We start from the raw sequence: 23,485 nt of genomic DNA on the forward strand, positions 1-23,485 counted from the left end.
AATGAAAAAATGTGTAATTATAATTGTGGCGGGGGAGGCGTGGTTCAGCGAGGTCCGCGACGGGAGAGAGAGTGAAGAGACGAGTGGTGGTAAGTGGTTCAAGTGAGAAACAAGTAACACCTGGATCTCGTTACAGTGATTGGCGTGGGGGAGCGCTATTTAAGCCGCCTGAGGATTGGCAAAGAGAGAGAGACCTGAGGACTCGGGGAAGGAAGCAGCAGCAGCGGAGCGCTAGTGCCAGCAGATAGTGTGAACGTGTATATTTATGCGCGTGTGGCGCGACTTTTTTCTTGTTTGTTTTGGTTAAAAATAAAATCTTCCTCGAGCCTCAGTACGCCAACCCTGGTCTCCTTCCTTCACACCCAAAGAACCTTGAACCATATTACGCTGGTGCTGAAACCCGGGAAGGAAGGAGAAACACATGCAGACAAAAAATTTATTTACAAATAAAAGTGAATAAGTCTAAAATCTGATAACATGTTACACATTGCTCTTTGTATTGCTGTAAAATACATTAATGTACTGTAAAAACAAGCATATACATTTATATAGACATATAAAATATGTTTCTTTTAAATGTATGGCACAGTAATAAAGGCAGCAACATATCATAGATAGGACAGAACAAGAAATACTATAAATAATCTTTGAATGTGCAGAAAGGTTTAATAATACTAAAGGCGCGAATACAGAGTGGCACAGAGCACTTATGTGCATCCCATGCACAGAATGATGAGCTTGAAGCAACACGGAGTCACAGTGTGCAGCTGCGCAGCCATCCAAGTCCACATAGAACAGTTAGTACAACACAAGCTGCTCGAATCGAGTTCATCTTCAATTCTCTATTCACAGCAGTTCAGTCAGTGTACTGTTTGATTAAATAAATTACTCTTGGATATTGGTTAATTGCAACTCAGAGGGAGTGTCAGCCATGTTAAAAGTGAATAATTTAAGTAATTTGTGGATTAATGCTTACTGGAGACATTGAACTATGGAACAGCTTCAGAACACTTGAAATATAGTGCACAAAAACGTTTTGGTGCTTTATATTGTTTTTGTGCCTTTCGTGGAGCTCAACAATAACACAGAATAGTACAGGATCAGAATTGGATCGTTCACGTCTAACCGATATCCGATCCACAGGAAATGCCAGGATCGGAGCTGATACCGATCCCAAGTATCGGATCGATGCATCCCTAGTATTAACCAAGTTCAGAGAAATATGTAGCTTTGGAGCTGTCAATAATGTATGAATAATGAACTTCTTATGTATATAGGACTCCATTGTAACTTAAGATCCTGAACAAGATGAATTGATCGTTGTGAGTTTGATAAAATGTTATAATTTGTAATTGTTTATAAAAAATGTTAATGTATAATGTTATAAGTTATAATTGGCTTATATGGCAATTAAACAAGTTAAAATGGGTTAATCTTCAATACATATTTCCTTCCCTTACATACCCCAATTCGTGTTAAAGCACACTAGACATGCTTATTCTGTGCATTTTTAGCATGTTTTGTGTGAAATCATTTTTGAGTCATATTTTTATATCATATCATATTGATATCATATTTTGTCCATCAAAAATGTTTTGTCACTTTAATTGAGCATAAGCAGCACAGCAAAAATAGACTCGGCGCCGAATCCCCAGCTTCACTGCTGCTCACGCGACGCTCCTGCTTGACGCTCACATGCTGCTCCTGCTGCCGGAGTGAATGCACTCATTGCTTAACATGCAGGCTGAAAAAAATATGCGTTGCTCATGCACCGCTCATGCTTGCAGTGTGAAACAGGCGTGAGACTAGCTCAGTCCTGGACTAGCTGATGTGAGGATGCTGAGATAACACTGTCCTCTATCTCTCGGAAGAAAACACACACAGGAGCTCAGGCAACCCTCCAGCTCTGGCTCTTAAAAAACAGTTTTTTGTGGTTTCTTTTCCACCCTGCTAAGGAAGCAGAGTTTCACGGGCATCTCCGAGTGGCACCTAATTAACAGTGACACGCTGATTGCCGTTAAACTCCCACGACCCAGCTGATTCGCTCACTCTGAAATCAATTGCTGTGTTCCTGAACGCTTTATAAGAGGGGCTCTGCCAAGACTGGAGAAGAAGGAGACTCTTTTAGACGCCCCCTACCTCTCTGCCATCTTCAAACACTGGCTTCTGAGAGAGAGTCCCTCCAAGGGACATCATTTTCCCAGCGTATAACTATGATTATTCTATCTAATTGAGCAGATTTGGGTCATTTTAAAAAACTCCTATATTTAAATGTTGCAGTGCCAACTGTTCACAGATACAGATAGCCGAACAGTTATTTTACCTCAGGCAGGACAGACCTATTTTAATCTGCCACTTATAAACTGACGCCCCTAAAAAGATGCTTAGATAATGACTAGTTGTCGATTCTCTCCATTAAGCTTGATTTACGCCCTAAAGAACCTTTATATGTCATGAGCTGCATGTTCATAAACATCACAACATATTAGACATGACCCAGAGTAGGTTCTGTGCACTGCCTGTTTTATCAGGAAACACGTTATTCTGTAGTTGAACCAATCAGCCTGTTCTTTGTTACTTTGAAACTCTCTTGAAATCAGGCTGCCGTTGTCTCCTCACATCTCTGATGCTGAAATGCTTCACAATGGTTGCTATTTATGCACTCTGGACGTGATGCTGGGTTAGAAAACAGGCTGGAAAATTATGGATGGCAGTCCAACTTTGATCTGTGCTCAGTCTGTGCCTCAGGGCACTTTCCAGACGGTCTGATTATAGGTTTGCTGCAGCACTGGAAGGGAATGTCTTTGTTTCAGATTTTTATTTGGTCCATCTTGAGATAGGAAAAAAAAAAAATATATATATATATATATATATATATATATGTGTGTGTATATATATATATATATATATATATATATATATACATACACACACACAATTTAAAAATATAATTTTCCCCCAGAAAATTGTGTTGCTAAAAATATATAAATGTCTGTAACTGTGTCATTCAAAACTAAATTAGCATTCCCTGGAGTTAACTATGCCAGAATGTAACATGAAAAAATAAAATACATATACACTACCTTTCTAAAATCTGGGGTAAGTTCAATTATTTTTTAAGAAATGTGTTTTATTGAAGAATTTATTATTTATTTAAGAAATGTCTTTTATTCAGCAAGGATATGTTAATTTGTTGACAGTAAAGACATTTGTAATATATTTTTCGTTTCAAAATACTGTTCTGTTGAACTTTCTATTCATTTAATCTATTCATTCAATTTCTATTCAAAGCATTCTGAAAAAAAATATTTCCATCATGGTTTCCACAAAAATTAGGAGCAGCACAACTTTTTTCAACAACATTAATAATAATAAATGTTTTTTGAGCAGCAAATCCGCAAACTAGAATGATTTCTGAAGGATCATGTGACGCTGGACACATGACAAGTAATGATGCTGAAAATTCAGCTTTGACATCACAGGAATAAATTACATTTAAAATATATTCAAATAGTATACTGTAACTGTCAATATTTTCTGCATAAATATGGTTTAACTTTTGCTATGTCTTCCTCATGTTATATATTCTTATCTGTCATTCAGTGATATTGTAGTATACGTTCTCTAAATCCATGTAATCCCGATCGGGTCTCTTGCTGGATCAGGACGGATGATTGAAAACTTGTTTCAAACTTCTGTTTGTTTCGGGTGACTGGACTGTTGTCATGAAGAAAAAGGGAGTGAGAAGGTGGCTGAGAGAGACAGAGAGATGTGGAGAAGGGTGGATGACAGGGTGAGAGAAATAAAGAGAGAAATGAGAAGAAGGCAGACAGACATTAACAGCTTCAGACACATGACCTACACTGACTTTGGTGGTTGCTGGGGTAACCGTTTCCCAAGGTCAGTCGGAGTAAAAACAGGTGTCAGCATGAAATGGCACTCATGGCCCTTTTTTCTGTCCTTGCTCTGATAAAGGGTTCAAAGGTGTTGAGAACTAAGTATTGTTATTGCAAATGATGTTACCAGCATAAACATTTAAGGGAAAGGGAGTGTCAGATTAGATTTTGATTAGTGACAGAGAAATACCACAGAACCTTAAACGGCTCTTATTTTTTGAAGATTGTTGGTAACCAAAAATAAGCTGGTTGCCATTTACTTCCATAGTATTTTTTCCTGAATAATGTATTATTTATTTATTTAAATTTAATTAATAATTGGCTTTTTATCAACTCACAAGCCCTCTGCAGTTCTTGAATTAAGCCAATTTTGGGAAATCTAGTTAATTTAATAATAATTTAATGATATATATATATATATATATATATATAAAATGGAATATATATTCTTTCTCTTTGCTTTTTTATGTCAGTATGTTAAGTTAAATTGTAAGTTTAAAACAAATTTGATAAGAAAACCCTAAAATGAGTAAGCTAGAATACATTAATAGCTACTGTACATGTAATTAATTTCATGTAATTCAAAATTAGTAATGGACTACAATTTGCTAGTAATCTACACAGCTCTGATTCATAAAAAAAAAAAAAACATGTTTTAAAAATACGTAAACAGAGTTGACTACCATTTCAGTGTAAGTGCAAATTTTGAGCATAAGGAAATAAAAACAATTGTAACAAGATTTGTTTTATTCATAGTTGTTTTGGTTTAATTTAATATTGTTCTTTTTTCTTTCGTTTTACGTGCTTTGGGAATTTCCCCCGTGCTCATTACTTCTCCTCTGAGTTTGGATTCTCTCTGCTTTTCTTCTTGCAAAGGAGCAGCTGTAAAAATGAAGGGTTTGTGTGTCTGGTAAATTGGGTGGACGGGACAGGGCTGTGACGCTCATGCAAGGTCTCCTTTTGAGAAACGACAGCAATCAGGATGTTAAAGTCCACTCTGCAGAAAAATGCATTAATGGACAAAGCTGCTGCCAGGCCTGAGATGCATGAATGTATCAAAATATCATTTTAGAAATAGAAATGTATCAATTTAGGAGCTAGAATTATGCATTGCAGTGGGAGGAGTGAATTGCCATGGCAACCACTTCCATATGGAGATTTATCTGTCAGATAATTTTGGAAATGACCACATACATTCTTTTGAAGATGGCTCACCGGAATAATATGTTTTTTGTCTTTACATTATCAAGGGTATAAAATGTATTATGAAGGAAATATGGTGCTTGTGGTACATGTTGTGCTGCTGGTGTTTGGGTGGATGCCAAGGTGTTGGTGTGGTCTCTTACAAAAAATAAGTTTCCTCAATGTAAATCTATTAATTCTTTAGGCAGTTTTATCTATTTTATATATGATCACACACATGCCCTCTACAAGCTGCATGATTTGAAGTATCACACATGTCCATAAAACAAATACTACAGGATTAGCTATTTTATGAATGACAGTCCATTATCTAATAATACAATGATTAAGAATGTAAGTAGCTTCATAGCGCATTATAGTTATTTTCAGAATAAAGTACCAAAGAGTTTTGGCAGTTGAAAGTGAAAGTGACATGACATTCAGCCAAGTATGGTGACCCATACTCAGAATTTGTGCTCTGCATTTAACCCATCCGAAGTGCACACACACAGAGCAGTGGACACACACACACACACTGTGAACACACACCCGGAGCAGTGGGCAGCCATTTATGGTGCGGCACCCGGGGAGCAGTTAGGGGTTCGATGCCTTGCTCAAGGGCACCTAAGTCATGGTATTGAGGGTGGAGAGAGAACTGTACATGCACTCCCCCCACCCACAATTCCTGCCGGCCTGAGACTTGAACTCACAACCCTTCGATTGCGAGGCTGACTCTCTAACCATTAGGCCACGACTTCCCCGTATTGTTTATATACTATTTATTAATATTACAAATTTTCTTTCAAATTAGTTTTTGAATTAGTTTACCTTTTTGTTTGTAATTTTGTTGCATTTGCATTTTTTATAGTTCAATTTATTGTACATTTTTTATTTCAGTTTTGATTTAAGTGAGTTTAATTTTGGTTTTTAGCTAACACATTAACTAATGTGAACAAATGACACATTTTGTAAAGTGTTACCGGTATTTTTATTTATTTGTGAACTGATGTTCAGCTGTTCTATTTAATAGTCAACTTATTTTCGGGTTATCGTCATAAAATGTTTAATTTCATCAAGCTGAATACTCACTAAAAACTGACACAATCATCGGGTTTTCAGGCCATTCAAGTTTTACTTTGACGTGACACAAATCAGTGATATCTAAGCGGATGAGTTGTTTACTTGCTTGATAATTAATCAATAACTGCTTTATTTTCTTCATTCAGGCCAAGAGCTCACACAAAAATAAGAAACGGGATTTATCGCATGAAAAATTCACATCCAGTCATAGCCGATCATATCCAGTGTTATTGTGGTGGAGGCATTTCCTCCTCTCACATGACTTTCCCTCATTAATTCTCAATTACCCCCCAATAAAGTCATGGCACGCTATGGGGTCTCTGTTAAAAGTCAATGGGCTGAGGGGAGGCAAGCCTCCACAGTAAATTACCATATATAAACCATAATAACCATAACTTGGAAATATACAGCATATTACGCCAGAACAGGCTAAAAGGTCTAGGACGGGTTACACTTTAAAGGTTTGGTCAAGGTGTTTGTTTAATAACTGTATGTTGGTTTTGTCAAGTGAACGTAATTACCTCCAGGTTCTTCTGGAACTATTAAACTTAAGCCTTTGAGCTCTCTTACTTTCTAATTTCCATTCTAAATATGCTGACAGATTCTTCTAAAAGGATTTCTGTTAACGTCATAATGCAAAAGTGCAGCACAGTCTGAAAGCTCTGATAAGCAGTGTGGAACAAATGAAAGTGAGGCTGACTAAAGAAGAGCTTTCAGAAAGATGTTAGAGCCAGTGCATAAAGTAGGATGTATTAGAACTAAGCACATACTCAAAGAACAGACACTCAGAGAATACTGTCCTGAAAAAAACTTTCATGCTTCATTTTTTACTTAAAATCTCCAAGGCACTTTGAAGTAAAACATGTAACATGGCAGCAGCTGTCACAGGGTCTTTGGATGCTTCTGTGACATTTTTGACACCTATTAGCCAGCAGACACCTTGTAAGGTTTAGTACATGATGATGACCAATTATTTTAGTGGACGGCCTTTGAGCTTATGCCTGAAAAATTGGACTTTGAAACTGTAAGTGATACTGGAAACCCAGCAATGATATTTTACACAGAGATGCATTGCCAAATGTCAGATTTATGCCTGAAGTTTTCTACTGAATCGGCTATGTGAAGTTTATCAAGGTTAATGGTGACCTGAGAACTGATTGCACTGCTTTTTATCCTATTTTCACTGCATCACCATTCTAATCCATAAACAAATCACGGTGTACGTGAGTTGTTTGCCAAGCTAGATGTGTACAAGGAGGAGACGCATTCCTGAATTATTAGTAACCAAAGGAAAACATCTTTATTCCAGTCTGTTGTCAGACTGCCTACAGTCCCCTGTGTCTGCACCAATCTCTATTCAAGCGAGACCAAACAACAGAAATGCTTCATAACTAGCTTGAACACGGTTAAAAGAACTAACCACTCAGAGGATGGTTCTGTAAACCAGTGCATATCACGAGGAAAATAACACAAACTGCTCTGGCCCTCAGTTGAGATTTTGTGTAGAAATCTAATGAGAATGCTGAATTACAAATGCTATTTATTCAAGCTGTCTGGAGTTGGAGAGGTATAAATATAGTCATGGATGGATTGCAAGGTATAGCACTTCTCTCAAGCCTGGTAACCTCTAAAATGTGCCTTCCTGACACTTTCAATAGGGCTCAACAATAAGGATTTCGTTCTGCTGTGTTTTCTGTTTTTGACTGTTCCCACCATAAATTTTTAATTTTTAGAAACACAATTTTCTGGGGGGAAATTATATATAATATTTAAATTGTGTGTGTGTGTGTGTGTGTGCGTGTATACATATATATATATATATATATATATATATATATATATATATATATATATATATATATATATATATAGGTCCTTCTCAAAAAATTAGCATATTGTGATAAAGTTCATTATTTTCCATAATGTAATGATAAAAATTAAACTTTCATATATTTTAGATTCATTGCACACCAACTGAAATATTTCAGGTCTTGTTTTAATATTGATGATTTTGGCATACAGCTCATGAAAACCCAGAATTCCTATCTCAAAAAATTTGCATATCATGAAAAGGTTCTCTAAACGAGCTATTAACCTAATCATCTGAATCAACTAATTAACTCTAAACACCTGCAAAAGATTCCTGAGGCTTTTAAAAACTCCCAGCCTGGTTCATTACTCAAAACCGCAATCATGGGTAAGACTGCCGACCTGACTGCTGTCCAGAAGGCCATCATTGACACCCTCAAGCGAGAGGGTAAGACACAGAAAGAAATTTCTGAACGAACAGGCTGTTCCCAGAGTGCTGTATCAAGGCACCTCAGTGGGAAGTCTGTGGGAAGGAAAAAGTGTGGCAAAAAACGCTGCACAACGAGAAGAGGTGACCGGACCCTGAGGAAGATTGTGGAGAAGGACCGATTCCAGACCTTGGGGGACCTGCGGAAGCAGTGGACTGAGTCTGGAGTAGAAACATCCAGAGCCACCGTGCACAGGCGTGTGCATGAAATGGGCTACAGGTGCCGCATTCCCCAGGTCAAGCCACTTTTGAACCAGAAACAGCGGCAGAAGCGCCTGACCTGGGCTACAGAGAAGCAGCACTGGACTGTTGCTCAGTGGTCCAAAGTACTTTTTTCGGATGAAAGCAAGTTTTGCATGTCATTCGGAAATCAAGGTGCCAGAGTCTGGAGGAAGACTGGGGAAAAGGAAATGCCAAAATACCTGAAGTCCAGTGTCAAGTACCCACAGTCAGTGATGGTCTGGGGTGCCATGTCAGCTGCTGGTGTTGGTCCACTTTGTTTTATCAAGGGCAGGGTCAATGCAGCTAGCTATCAGGAGATTTTGGAGCACTTCATGCTTCCATCTGCTGAAAAGCTTTATGGAGATGAAGATTTCATTTTTCAGCACGACCTGGCACCTGCTCACAGTGCCAAAACCACTGGTAAATGGTTTACTGACCATGGTATTACTGTGCTCAATTGGCCTGCCAACTCTCCTGACCTGAACCCCATAGAGAATCTGTGGGATATTGTGAAGAGAAAGTTGAGAGACGCAAGACCCAACACTCTGGATGAGCTTAAGGCCGCTATCGAAGCATCCTGGGCCTCCATAACACCTCAGCAGTGTCACAGGCTGATTGCCTCCATGCCACGCCGCATTGAAGCAGTCATTTCTGCAAAAGGATTCCCGACCAAGTATTGAGTGCATAACTGAACATAATTATTTGAAGGTTGACTTTTTTTGTATTAAAAACACTTTTCTTTTATTGGTCGGATGAAATATGCAAATGTTTTGAGATAGGAATTTTGGGTTTTCATGAGCTGTATGCCAAAATCATCAGTATTAAAAAAACAAAAAAAGACCTGAAATATTTCAGTTGGTGTGCAATGAATCTAAAATATATGAAAGTTAAATTTTTATCATTACATTATGGAAAATAATGAACTTTTATCACAATATGCTAATTTTTTGAGAAGGACCTGTATATATATACATATACTTTAATTGTCATAATATTTTACACACACGCACACACACACACACACTTTAAAAAGGCAACATTTATTTTAAATATAAATATTTTGTGAAATTATGAATTTCCTGTACTTTTGATAATTTTTATGTATCCTGGTTGAATAAATAGAAGTATTATAAAAAAAACTCACTGTCTTTCTGTTTTGTGATGGTTGTGCATGAGTCCCTTGTTTGTTCTGAACAGTTAAACTGAGCAGCGTTCTTCAGAAAAATCTTTAAGGTCCTGCAGATTCTTCAGTTTTCCAGCATCTTTGCATATTTGAACCCTTTCCAGCAGTGACTGTATGATTTTGAAATACATATTTTCACACTAAGGACAATTGAGGCACTCCAACACAACTATTTAAAAAGATTCAAACATTCACTGATGCTCCAGAAGGAAACAAGATGCTGGGGGGTGAAAACTTTTGAACATGATGAAGATGGCCAAATTTGTCTTATTTTGTTGAAATATAATTTTTTCCGATTTAGTTCTGCCCTTCGTAAGCAACAGAAGATACTTGTATGTTCCCTGGTACACAAATTAAGTACAATTTACCTTGATCTTCAAATTCCAAAAGTTTTCACCCCCCAGCTCTTAATGCATCTTGTTTCCTTCTGGAGCATCAGTGAATGTTTGAATCTTTTTAAATAGTTGTGTTTGAGTGCCTCAAATGTCCTCAGTGTGAAAATGTGTATCTCAAAATCATACAGTCACTGCTGGAAAGGGTTCAAATATGCAAAGATGCTGGAAAACTGAAGAATCTGCAGGACCTTAAAGATTTTTCTGAAGAACGCTGCTCAGTTTAACTGTTCAGAACAAACAAGGGACTCATGCACAACCATCACAAAACAGAAAGACAGTCGTGGATCATCAGGTAACAGCACACAGTATTGAGAACCAAGGGTTCCCAAACTTTTGAGTGGGGTTATTTTAATAATTTAAGCAATTTTTTTGTATGGTGACCTAAATGTTAACATATTTTATGTACAATATCTTACTCCGGACAGTACTAAATAAAAAATAACATGCATTTAGTATGATCTCTCTTATTTTTTGAAAATTACTCACATTTTCACAGATTCTGCATATATATATATATATATATATATATATATATATATATATATGTTATGTTAATTATATTATATTATATTATATTATATTATATTATATTATATTATATTATATTATATTATATTATATTATATTATATTATATTTTTCTTATTTGTAAAAAAAAAAGTATATATTTATATATATATATATATATATATATATATATATATATATATATATATATATATATTTTTTTTTTATGCATTTATGTACACTTTACATTTTTTAATTGTGCTACATTAGTAAAGAAAGCAAAGAAAAGGGAATGTGGCATAAACTTTAGCAAAAAAGGTACCCATAACCCATCAACACCCATAATGCACCGGGCACAGTATACGGTAACCCTTTGTGGACAGGAATACACAAAAATTAGGAAGTACTGTCTGTAGATTTAACATAAGCCCTGGAGCTAGTCCAGCTGACAGATAAACTGAGGTGTAGGTAACAAGGAGAAAGAGAATGAGTACACACTGTTAACTGTTACTACTGGCATTATAACAACACAAAGCTGGTTGAAAATCCAGAAGTGTCCTTTAAGTCAGCTGAGTACACTGCACAAAACCACATCACATTGGTAATGCATAATACTCATGACTAACTAATGTAAAATCAGTATGATAGAGCATGTGACATTTCCACCAATTGGCCCAAAACTCACAGTGGCTCTGAGCCATCATGCCTTCCTTATTGTTGAGAGGTGCATGGCATCAGTCACGTGCTGCAGAGACAACAGCTCAAACCAGACAGACCAGGAGACTGTTTCATAATGACTGTGAGGTGTCAACCTGTCACTGCGCGCACATGTTAGTCAGAACGGACGGCCCACAGGGGGCCATAATGAACCTCCTGCTGCGGCACAGCACAACACACGCAAGAATCTCAGCTCAGAGACAGAGCTTTTATAGCTTTTGTTAAGTGACTTCCAAGTTTTTGCATTGGCTGTTGTTTTTCAAGAGAAAAGCATCTCATGAGTTCTGTCTCATTAAAACAAGGAAACCATTTTCCTGGAGGGGATCTTTTCAGTGGTAATCAGACACAAGCACATCCCAGAGCTCGTATCTACAGGCTAAGCACGCACACACATTTTTCATCATCTCTAATTTGTTTCAGTTGGGTTCAATAAGGAAATTTAGAACTTTAAAATGACATTAAAATGTTAAAACACGTTTTGATGAAAGGGAACTACACAGGGGGTGGTAGTTTCAGGATCAGCGCCAGCAGGGGGCACTGAATCAGTAGAGTTTTAGAGAAAACTTGGTCTCCTAATCAGCACCGAACTTTTAATGTTCTCTTAAAGATCACAACCTTTGACACTGTCATGCTTCCACTGAACTCGATTAGGAAAGAAGTATTGCTTGCCAAGGGTCTGTTACTATTGCTTATAGTTATTCATATTTTGTGTGTTATATTCTACAGTTTTTGTTATGTGAAGCTACTGCTTTGCAAATACCCCAAACTTCCTAGCATAGTGGTGGTGAGTTTTGTATGAGAAAACAAACTATTGTAAAAATAAAGGTTTTGATTTCTGAAACTCTAAACGCTATGGTTTCATAAACACCTTTCATATGAACAGCTTATCTTGACAGTGTAAACATCTAGGAAGTGTTTTCTGCATCTGTTAGGTGGGACGCACCTGCACTGTGCTGAGGTCAGCTGCTGGCTGTGCTTCAGTGGGAGTTGAAGGGTGAAGACAGCTGCTTGAGTTATGCTAACTGTTACAGCATCACACATTCTGCATTCATATGTCAAGCAGCAAGTCCATATCAGTGCCAAGATCAGCAGATCAAGACACACCCATGTTTGCGGCATGAAGAAAAATGGGTTCTAGAGAATGTGATGTTCATCAATCTCCTGAGATGTTACTTTTCCAAGATTGTAATTCACTTAAATGTCGTTTCTTCAGCTGAGGGAGGTTATGGTTTATAAGAAGTTTATTTTTTGTATAACTTTTTTATTTTTTATTTCAACATTCCGAATGCAAATGCATGCGTTCTTCGGCAGTATATCTTAATATGGTCTTAATGCAAACGTATGTGCTGCAGATGATGTATTTGAGGAATAGTAAATGAGAGTCCACTACTTTAGGAGCGAGATGACATTTTCATTACCACTGAGTTAATTTATGGAGGCTTAGGTCTGGAATGAATGAAGGGCTTGTGGACCTGCACAAGTCCAGGTGTCTCACTCTCTCGGTTTTCTCTCTCTGATTTCTCTCTCTGTTTGACTGTGAGAAAGACAGAATTTATTATAATTGGACTTTTTCTTGATAATTCCATATTGTGCACTGCAATCATTTACAAAACAATAGCTTAGTTAGCCTCATTGTTCCAATCACTGGTAGCTTATGGTACCTCATAGATTAACTCATTATTTTCATTAATTGTAACAAATGAGGCGATTGACCTTTTTTTCAATACTTTTTGCTTCTCCTCGCTCACCAGATATTTAGTGTTTCACTAATGGGCGAAAATGAAAGAGGAATTGTGTCTTTGTCTGCAACAGGTTCCCATCTGTAAATAGTAGTTTATGCACAACAAATATCTTTGCGTTCAAAATTATTCTTGAATTTTTAGGTTTGAGCAAATAACAGTACTTACGTTTTTAGAAAGATGTAAATGGTGCCCGTGCATGAATTACTTAAAAATACTTTACTTTACTTTACTTTACTTTACGTTTTTACATCCATTTCTTTAAACCACTTATGTAAAGTCTTGGGCCATAGGCAGGGAAACACTCTGAAGTTTTTTTGTTCTGTTCAGTTCTGTTTTGTTCTGTTTTGTTTTGTTTTGTTTTGTTCTGTTTTATTTTGTTTTGTATTGTTTTGTTGTTGTTGTTGTTGTGGTATCAACTTTATTGTCATTTTTTTACCTGTTTTGTTTTGTTTGCCCTTACAGACACACTCTTTTGTGTTTTTTTTTTCTATCACCTTTGTTTTGTTTTGTTTGCTCTTACAGCTGAGCTGGAATATAGTGGTCTCTACATAATCCGTTTGTGTAATTATGTAGTCAAGTAGAAAATTATAATTATTGAATGTAAAGGTGTGTCCAATGTGTGGATGTTAGTATACTGTAAGTAAACTGGACAAGAATTCACTGTCTAGTAGAAGTCACCCAGTGGTAATGCATGGCATGTAAAGCCATCCATGGAGGGATGTGGAGTGTGGGATGCTGGCATTCTTTAGAAGTGTGTGGAGCAGACATCTGCAGATAAGTCATCGGTCAGTGGTCACGGCTCTATGAAACCTTTCACAAAAGATGATGAAGCTTGAAATGACTTGCATTCAGTGGCATGTTGAGGACTTATAAAATGAGAAAGTAAAGTCATTTTTGCCTTTGAGTTTATTCCTGTCAGTTTGTTCATGTTTTAGCTGCACTTGACATAGTTTCAGAGCATTTAAAAGCATATCCATCCCCATTCACCTTCTACTTGGGACTATAAATAAGCCACCAATACTATAATATTTCTACTTCTTTATATTAACATTCTATTCATCAAAGTCACATCAAAGTGCTCATTTTGTGTTTTTCAAGTCATTTCAGGTTCGTTTTGATGTGAATGAAAGGGGTGATGGTTGAGGTAATACTCTGGACCGGTTATAAATATAAACGTATGTGGGCATCAACCCACTGATCTAATCAGCCAGTCACAGTGCTGACTCTCTTGTGACTTTTAGCCAGTGTTTTGCAGCTTTAAGGAGCTCAGTGAGAACACATTGAGCCCATGGGAAGCAAAAACAGTCAAACTGTATTTGCAGGTGAAAATATTAATACTTTTGTAAATCTTTTTCTCCTAGGAGAAAACACCTTGGGTCTCAATTGATGATTTAGAAACACTGCACATTTTTTTGAGTTTAATATAGGAACTGAAAGCCACTGATTTAGTTTTTACAGTAAATGACTGTTTGCCTGATGGGAAGTGAGTCTAGCTATTTCCGCTCTGGAGACACACTGTTCAATACTCTTTCGAGTCCTTTCATTTGTGTGGCCTTGAGCCGATGAGCAATTGTGTCGCATGTAATCAAAGCAGTTCTTTGCCGATTCTCCCCTGTGAGCCTCATGACTGATCTTAATTAATGACCCAATCCAGATCCTAAAACACAGCCTGCAGACTCTGAAGCTCACACAGTGCCTACCCAGCTTTCTAGCTTAGTCATTGTGGCAGTTACCAGGTATCGTTCTGTCCTGTTTCTATCTCAGATTCTAGTACAGTAATGAGACATCAGCTAATGAGTCAGAACATTAGTTATGATGATGTCCATTTCACCCATAAACCCTTTGTTTTTCCAGTCTTTGCTAATATAAGATATTTCACTTTCATAAAGCCTGGATCAGTCCGATAGACGAGTTTGCACTACGTGCGATTTCACTTCCTGTTGGAATGTTAGCCCTAGAAAACATTACTGGCAGGGCTCAATTACAACAGTTCAGACACAAGATCATATCACTTCTAAATGAAAGTACATTCTGAGCCTTAATCTTCACCTAAAGCCCCACCACTGTGAGTTTTAATCCATGTCTATTAGGCTAACTAAAAAAAGGACATATGCATTAAAAATTTAAACCCGTTCTCCTCCAAATAGACCTAAATCTACACATCTACCCAACTTATCTGCAGAGGCATATACAGTTTTGCTCTGTGCCTCTTACTAATAATAACGATAATAAATAATATCGTTATTAGCAAATAGCTAATATGCAATAGTGTCATAGCATAAACCAGATATGTTGTTTATCGTATATTGATAGTTATATAATATACTAATAAAATATCTAAAACGAGAAAACAGTATTATGTTAATGTGAAGGCACTTACATGATATACAGTTCTATTTGAAAAATTACATTTAAACAAAAATGAGATTTCCATTCCTCTGTAACTCTGTCTGTTTGCACACCAGAATACGTTTTGTGTTGGATTATGGTCCCTAGCATTGGATAATGGTTTGCTGGTGTCCTGACCAGGTTTATTAACTAGCTTAACTAGCAAAACTTCAGCAGAAAGACCATGCTGGCGTCCAATGCTAAGTGCTAACCAGCTTAAACCAGCCTGGGTATACATTTATACATTACGCAAATCTGAGCTGGTCTTTTCAGCCCAGATGTTCCCTTTCTCTTGTCAGAAAATCGAGCCTTTCAAAACATTTATTGGAAAAGTTTAATCACATGTCTGTTCAAGTTAGAAGTATGAAGTAAACTTTTTGTTTATTTAATAAAGGCCTTGTTATCCAAGCAGCTATTTTTGTGAACGTGTCAGAGCTCTTTTTAACAAAATTTTGGTTGTGTTTATTTTCAAAAATGAAACAACTCCAGAATGACTCACGAACAGAGACGAGCATTTGACATTAGAGGCTCTATACAGTAATGGACTGTATGAATAACAATGCCTTGACCCTTTAGCTTGTATTTGTGGATGTCCTTCAATCTGCCCCCTCTGCGGATCGGCTGCGTTCATACACGGCTAGTGGAGATGTCCATCTGTGTGGGTTCAGTGTATGGACACAATCTGCCAACCAATGGGCCAGCTCACAGCAAGACCAGTGCCACAATCCTCAGCAGAGTAAGCGACGTAATGCCTTAAGTCTGATTACTAAGAGCTTGGTCATACAGTTGCAGCTGAAGGAATGGTCATAATATGTATTGAATGACAGCCACAGGAACAGAAGGGGAATTCCATGCTGAAGCAAATCGCTGCCTCAGCTGTGCAGTTTCCTGAGCATTACTCTGTGCTGGCTGCTCTCGAAGATCTGTGAACCCAGACTACAAGCCGTTCCCATCAGCGGGACTTTGAAAAGCTCCCCTTCTCTCAGAAACAAAGGCTTTAGGATAAATACAGCCTACCCTGGGAATAGAGATGGAGCAGCTTTTTAAACTTTGTTTATGCTCATCTCACTGAAGCAGGCCATTTAATAGTGTCTAATCTCCCCTAATTACACTTATAGACTGCCAAGGTTAGACACGCAGACAGGACTGTCAAAGCCCCTTATTGATTTCACTTGAAATGAGATATGTTTCATGCCGCCAGGCCAGTCTCCACAATCAGCAGACAAAGACCCTGTAGAGATGTGATGTGTTTTTATGATTCAGCTTTGACCACTTCTCTTCAAGGACGCCCTAATAATTTTCTGTTCTCAAAAACATTGGGTCTGCATCAAAACCTAGTGAGCCGTCTTGTTGTCTTGTCTTAGGCAGTCGTAATGGAATGTGTTGTTGTACATGAGCGTTTTGGAACAGTCAAACTTGTGTGTGCCATTCAAATAGCAATCAACAAAATTTGATGTAAGCATGTTGCTAAAATTATGCTCTAATAAACATAAAAATACATTGCACACAGAAATATTATGAAAAATAGTAATAAAAAAATGTTTGAAAAAAAACGTAATTAATTCTATTTAGGTTTCAGTATATATAATATATAATATTTGCATTTCACATCATCTGCCAATTTCTCAGAAATCTTAATTTAACCCTCAACAAACCCCTGTATTATGCATAGATTTTTAATAGATTATATAGTAGTGACAACAGTTCAGAAATCCATTAGTTAAAAAACATAATTGAAATATAAAAAGGGCTATTTTATTTTATTTTATTTTATTTTATTTCAGTCATCAAATTCCTTTTAGCTCTTGTTATAGATAATCTCTGTATATCTTCATGTTTTAGGCTTGTTCGTGTGATAAAGCTTAAAAAAGGCAAAAGGAAGACGTTAACTGAATGTTAAATGTCATGATAATAAATGTCATAAATTTGTTAGTATCGATGTGGCATATAAAAGAAGACAAACATAAATGTACATGTTCCTGTCCTGACAGGAATCTCTTCTCTATTTAGTATGATTTAAAATCCTCTTTTTGCATCATTTCCCATAACATTAGTTTTGATGTTAGTTTTTAGTTTAATATGCAGTATAAAATCAAGCCTTTTGGACTGAAATGATCCCTTGTGGATCTGGCCCTGCTGAATTAATGTGTCTATAAGGCCTTGAAATTAATGTATCGTTAAGAGAGTCCAGCAGAGATGCCTTATACATCCTTAAAAGCTCTTTTCTATAATATAATATAATATTATTTAAAAAATGATTTGATGTTTTTTGTAAAAATGTAATATTTCTTAATATATAATTGCATAAAGTTATAATGAATTGGTGTTTACAGAGTATTAGTGTTAATTTTCTCGTTGAACTGGCTGATGTTTTGAAGAGAACTGATTGATGGGAATTGAGTGACTGGCATTGATTTATATCCGCGGTTCTCAGTAAAGCAGTCATCACTGGGGTGTAAATGGGTGACCTGCTTCAGATGTGCTTTCCCTGCAAAAATAACATCCCAAAAGCAAAGCTTGTATTTTCAAAAGGGGTCACTTAAAAGTTTCTATTTATTGGACCACAATTAGTTTCACTTGCAGACCTTTGAGTGTTACTTAAATCTAAAAAAACATGTTTCCAGTCCTATGCTAACAATATGAGAGCTGTGAAATGAAAATGTAGATTTGAACGCTGCTGATGTAGAAAGTCCATCCTGCTTTCCTTTCAGTCAAATGTAAATGAGTTTGAGCTTACAGGACCAATTTGTTGATGGTCTGCACAGCCTCATCTTCAGTCTCCTTCAGAGATTCGGTGTGGATTGGCAACCCTTGGCCCCTGTGAGAAGGGTTGGCTTTCTTTTAGAACATGAACTGAAAGGACTATTACATCGCAATTTCATGCCCCAGGGGTTATCTGATATCCTCTTCACTACATTTAGCTCAAAGTGTCTCACAGTCGGTGTCTCAGTGCCTCATTTCACTCGTCTCTTCTCTGTGTTTCTCTGTGCCACCACCCTTTATTTTTCAACAGTCTGCTGAAAGACTTGTCTCAATGCTTTTAGCACCGTTTCTCTTATTTGTGCTGACAGATAGCACTCCACATCAAGTGAGGAAATTTACCGGCTTTGAATGTAATTAGCTAACCATGAAGCGTTTAACTTTTTTAATATTATAAATTAGAATAAATAAGATTAGAATAGAATAGAATTTTTTTTTTAATTTTTTTAATTTTAATATTATTTATTAAACAGCTTTAAATATTTAAGACAAGAAAACAGGTGTTTTATGAATGTTAAACAGTTTGTTATTTTTGACGCACTGGAAAAATATCATTTTAGTGCAAATATTATTTATAAAACAATATCACAGCAATTAAATAATTAATAATAATTAATTGATGAAATAATTTCATTTAACTTTTGTATATTATTAATTGTTAGACTTATATAGAAAATAATAACACACAAATTCAGAAAATGTACTGGCTTTAGATATTTCTTAAGAGCTTTGAAATGGCATTTTGCATTTTATTAAATACATTTTTTTTAATTCCCCTGCTGTTTCCTCCTTGTGACGTGCTGTAAAGCCATTATATCCCTTCCAGCATCACATGAATGATGAACCAGCTCTCGTCATAAAAATAAAACGTCAAGACACATTGTGATATTGTTCCTCATATTTCAGTTTTGGGAGATTTATACAAGGAATACTTCACATATGTGTCACAACTTGGAGCTCAAAAAGCAAATTATACTGTATATCTTACTCGTACATAATCGTATTCATACTTTCAGTGGTGAAGATAAACCTGATTTTGTGTATTTTTAGGACTTTCCAGTCACCACAGGAGTCCGGTCATTATTTATTTTGATTATGGGTTGTCACATCATGTGCAGATTTGCACAGCACTGCATGAAACCTAAACAACAAAAGATGAAATATTTTGTAATGAACTGCGACTCATCTGAATGTAATTGTTTTTATTAAACATTTTGCAGCATTTAAATATCAATGCAATCACAGTGGAGGTTTTCCTCTCAGTCACTGCAAAAATCTCAGTAGCTGTACTACAAAAATATGAGTCCAGTTTCTGAGCATTATTTACCAACCTCACAGCACACAAAGAAAACACTGTCTGTTTTTCATTCAGGTGCTTTAATGAGTAATCTATACTGTGTTGACAGAGCAAAGTCCGTAAAGGACTTAAATAGCGGCGAGCAGAGGTTTTCAAGAGTATGAGCCATTTATCAGGGCAGTCTCCTGAAAGTGAAAGGTACAGGCCGCACTTAGTTCATTATACAGCTTCAGGGCTTGACGTGCTCTTAAATAGTACGTAGAGCTCAGGTGAACACACGAGACCCACTTTCACACCCACAGCCTCCCAATGTAGTAGGTACTCTGAGCAGTTTTCTTGGTGCTTGTATAGTACTTCATAACTGCTTCACTGGAAAGTGCTTCATGATTATTAGTTCAGGTCAACTGTGACCAACCTTATTTAATAATATATTTCCTCTTCTGGAACACTGGAGGGCAAGAGTTTTCACATCATGAAAGTTGTGTACGGCGCAGAAGTTTACAACCCCCTTGTGGAATCTGTACCTATGTAAGAGATAATAAATATTGAGTTTATCTTTTTATTAAGTACTAACCAAAGCAAGCTGCAGAACAGATATTGAAGTGTATTTCACAAGACAAAATAATGACTAACATGTAGACTGCTGAACTGACTGGTTTGTGTAAATTCAATTTATAAATTGTGTAAATTAGTTGTCAATATGTTGTCTTATCGAGTATATATGAAATATATTTATTGATATATATATATATATGTATGTATGTGTGTGTATATATATATATATGTATATATATGTATATACTGTATGTGCTAAATTGTAGCATTTTATTTAGCTTCATCATTGCTTAAAAAGCCATTTATATGACACATTATTATTTTTTGATTTTTTTTAACATTGTTTATTTAATTTATTTAGCTTCATCAGTGCTAAATAAAAAAGAGAACATTAATAAGGTGAATTTAATATAATTTAGGAAACTTGCTTTCTGAGACTGTCAGTTTTCTAGTGTTTAATTGAATGTTTTTATGAACCTTATTTTATTTTATTGTGTTTTATTTTATTTTTATATTTTATTTACATTTTTAGTTAGCTTAAGTGGTATATATGCACATTTTATGATACTTTTTCTTTTACATTTTAATATATATTTTTTTATATATATTTACTATTTAATATATATTTTATTTTACTTATATATTTTGTTCATATCATATCATTAGAATTACTTAATGTAAAATACTTGTTTTCTGACACATTCTGTTTTAGTATTTGACTTATGTATGTGATGTAATTCCCGAATGTCCTTGGTTTCAGCAATATCACTTCTCCTACACTTTCAATTCTGCAATTTGTGCTCCCTGACGTGCCGTCCTCATGACCCCAACCTCTCTATGGTGTGCCTTTGACTTTTTTTTTCACTGTCTAGCACTCTGGTGCTTTTTTTCTAAGGGAGCCTCTTGAATCAGTGTTTTTGGATAAATTAGAATAATTGCTGCGACTGATCATCAGAGGTTCTTGACATTTTCTACATGAGCATGTAGTCTTAACTACATTGCAGCCAGCAAACTGAATCCAGCGAAGGATGAGAAAGGAAGGCAGGCTGCACATTAACCCAGCACAGGGACAAGTGACAGTCAGAGGGGGAGGGACTGAGGGTTAGGATGATGGGGATTTGGAACACAGTCGGCCAAAGAGCATGCTCGACTCCGCCCCCTTCATGAATAATGCATGAGGCATCGGGTTGTCCCTGCTGATTGGAGTCAGCTGGCGGAAGTGGCTGGTTGCTGGGCTTACCGGCTGAGAGAGCAAGCCCAGGCTAGTATCTCTCAGTCGCTCTGTGAGCCTGTGTGCATCTGCCTCTGTTGTGAAAGAAACCTGGATGTAGGACAGCTGGATCTGCCTCTGTTGCATCCTGCTCCTCACCACTTTCGTGTTTAACAGCTTCACCTCTCCCACAGGATTTACAGAGGGGACATGTAACCTCTCCAGCGAGGCTTTGTTTGTTTGTGTGTGTAACGGAGGGGATAACCTCCTTCTAAACGATTCACCAATGCATTCCTGTTGGAAAATGAAGATTCAGGTACAATGCTGTTATGTTTCTGTGTTGTCTTTCCTTTGTTAGTCAAATTACTAAAGCTGAGGCTGTGTTTGTGTGTGTGTGTGTGTGTGTGTGTGTGTGTGTGTGTGATTGTGCTCATGTGAAGGGAGAGCTGTGAGATTGCTGTCTCCATTGTTGCTATTCTGAGGCCTGTTGTTGTGTTATGGAGATGAGGCAGCTTCTGTGCACTAGTGCGGTAGTTTCATCATCAGCTGGGAGCCGAGGGCTTTATTTCTTAAATTAACAATGCTGACATTTGTTGTGCTTTTATGTGCTTTCTATTCCCCGCTTGTGTTTCCTGAATGACCTCCCTTTCTGCTGTCTACTCCTCGCTGTACAGTTTATGTGTGCTCAGTAGGGATGGGACGGTATGAAAATTTAATATCACGATTATAGTGACTAAAATTATCACGATTATCAATATTATCACGGTTTTGTTGAAACGAGATGAAAGTGTTCAAAAATAGTTGATGCTCACACTGAAAACATTTCAGCAAGTTTTATATTTAATAATCAACAAACAACTAATAAAACAAGCAACTCTATGCACTTAATTTAAAGAAAGATTAAATTCTGTGGCATTTCCTTCCTTACAATGAAAAGTGTAGAAGCATAGAAAAGCATAGAAAAGTCACTGACTTTCGCCATTCCTTCTCGAAAAAAAACAAAAAAAACATTATGCGCTGCGCTTGCGTCAGACTGTTGCTGGCTGGACATGATTTAATAGTGAGTTATTAAAACCGCGATAATCAAACACGGTTTTAATGATAATTCATTTTTTAAACGATATTACTAACCTTCAGCACATTTTATCACGGTTATCAATAAAACCGGTTATTGTCCCATCCCTAGTGCTCAGGTGAGAGCTTTCATGTTTGCGAGTAAGACAGGACTACTGTTGAATTTGTTTGGTTTGTCTCATGTTATGCTGACTTACCGGACAGGTTTATCATACAAATGTAGAGCACATCCTTTATTTTCAGCTCTGTGTCTAACCCTCAGGGTAGTGTTTTTCAGGGTAGAAGACATCCTAACAAACATTGGTGTGAAGTTTACTTTGAAACAATTTGAACTCAGAATGTGCTAGTCAGTTTCACAAATAATTATAAGGAAATGGCAAGTGACACATTAAATTAAACATGACATTTTGAAGAAATAGTATTTTCATGTTAATCCCCAGTACTTTAGTTTCTGAACAAATTGGTAATATAGTTTTTGGTTTTTGCAAACTTACAAACCAGGCATCAGTATTTTATATTTGGCATTAAGTTGTGTAAATACAGTACCAAAATGATTTTTCATATAAAAAAATATCCTTAAATGAACAATCAAATCGTATGAATGTTGCTATGAACCTAACATTATGCAAAAATATTAACATCGCTGAATTTGACCATTTTTCTAGATATCTGACAAATTTTGATGGTTTTTCTGTGGGATTGCACCAATATTAATATTCTGGCCGATACCGATAAGCCGATATTTGTTTTTCTCTAATGGCCAAAGACTGATAAATGTCTGATATTAAATTCTACAGGGTTTTGTCTGAATTACAAATGAAACATTAAGATGTTTTAAATATGGCAATTAGATTTAAGCATCACAACATTATAATGTACAGTATTGAATATGGATATTCTGTGGAGATTTGTCAAAGATTAGATTTAATAGCATTATTAGTGTTTTAAAGATTAATATTAAGTAAACATTAGGTGGTTGCAA

The 23,485-nt window shown here is 36.4% G+C and overlaps 1 protein-coding gene across 6 annotated transcripts in view; it reads left to right on the forward strand.

Moving 5' to 3' along the window:
• Positions 1–23,485, forward strand: part of LOC132157317 (E3 ubiquitin-protein ligase MARCHF8-like) — a 90,077-nt gene that overhangs the window by 30,829 nt on the left and 35,763 nt on the right. Inside the window, exon 1 of one of the 6 annotated variants that reach the window (XM_059566610.1) lies at positions 21,404–21,745. The exons of the other annotated variants lie outside the window; for them this stretch is intronic. Within the exon in view, the coding sequence (XP_059422593.1) occupies positions 21,716–21,745 (30 nt within the window). The 5' untranslated portion in view covers positions 21,404–21,715. Of the gene's footprint in view, positions 1–21,403; positions 21,746–23,485 lie in introns of those variants that run through there. 6 annotated transcript variants of the gene reach the window in all.

Source organism: Carassius carassius, chromosome 14 (genome assembly GCF_963082965.1).
Source record: "Carassius carassius chromosome 14, fCarCar2.1, whole genome shotgun sequence".
Lineage (NCBI taxonomy): Eukaryota > Metazoa > Chordata > Actinopteri > Cypriniformes > Cyprinidae > Carassius > Carassius carassius.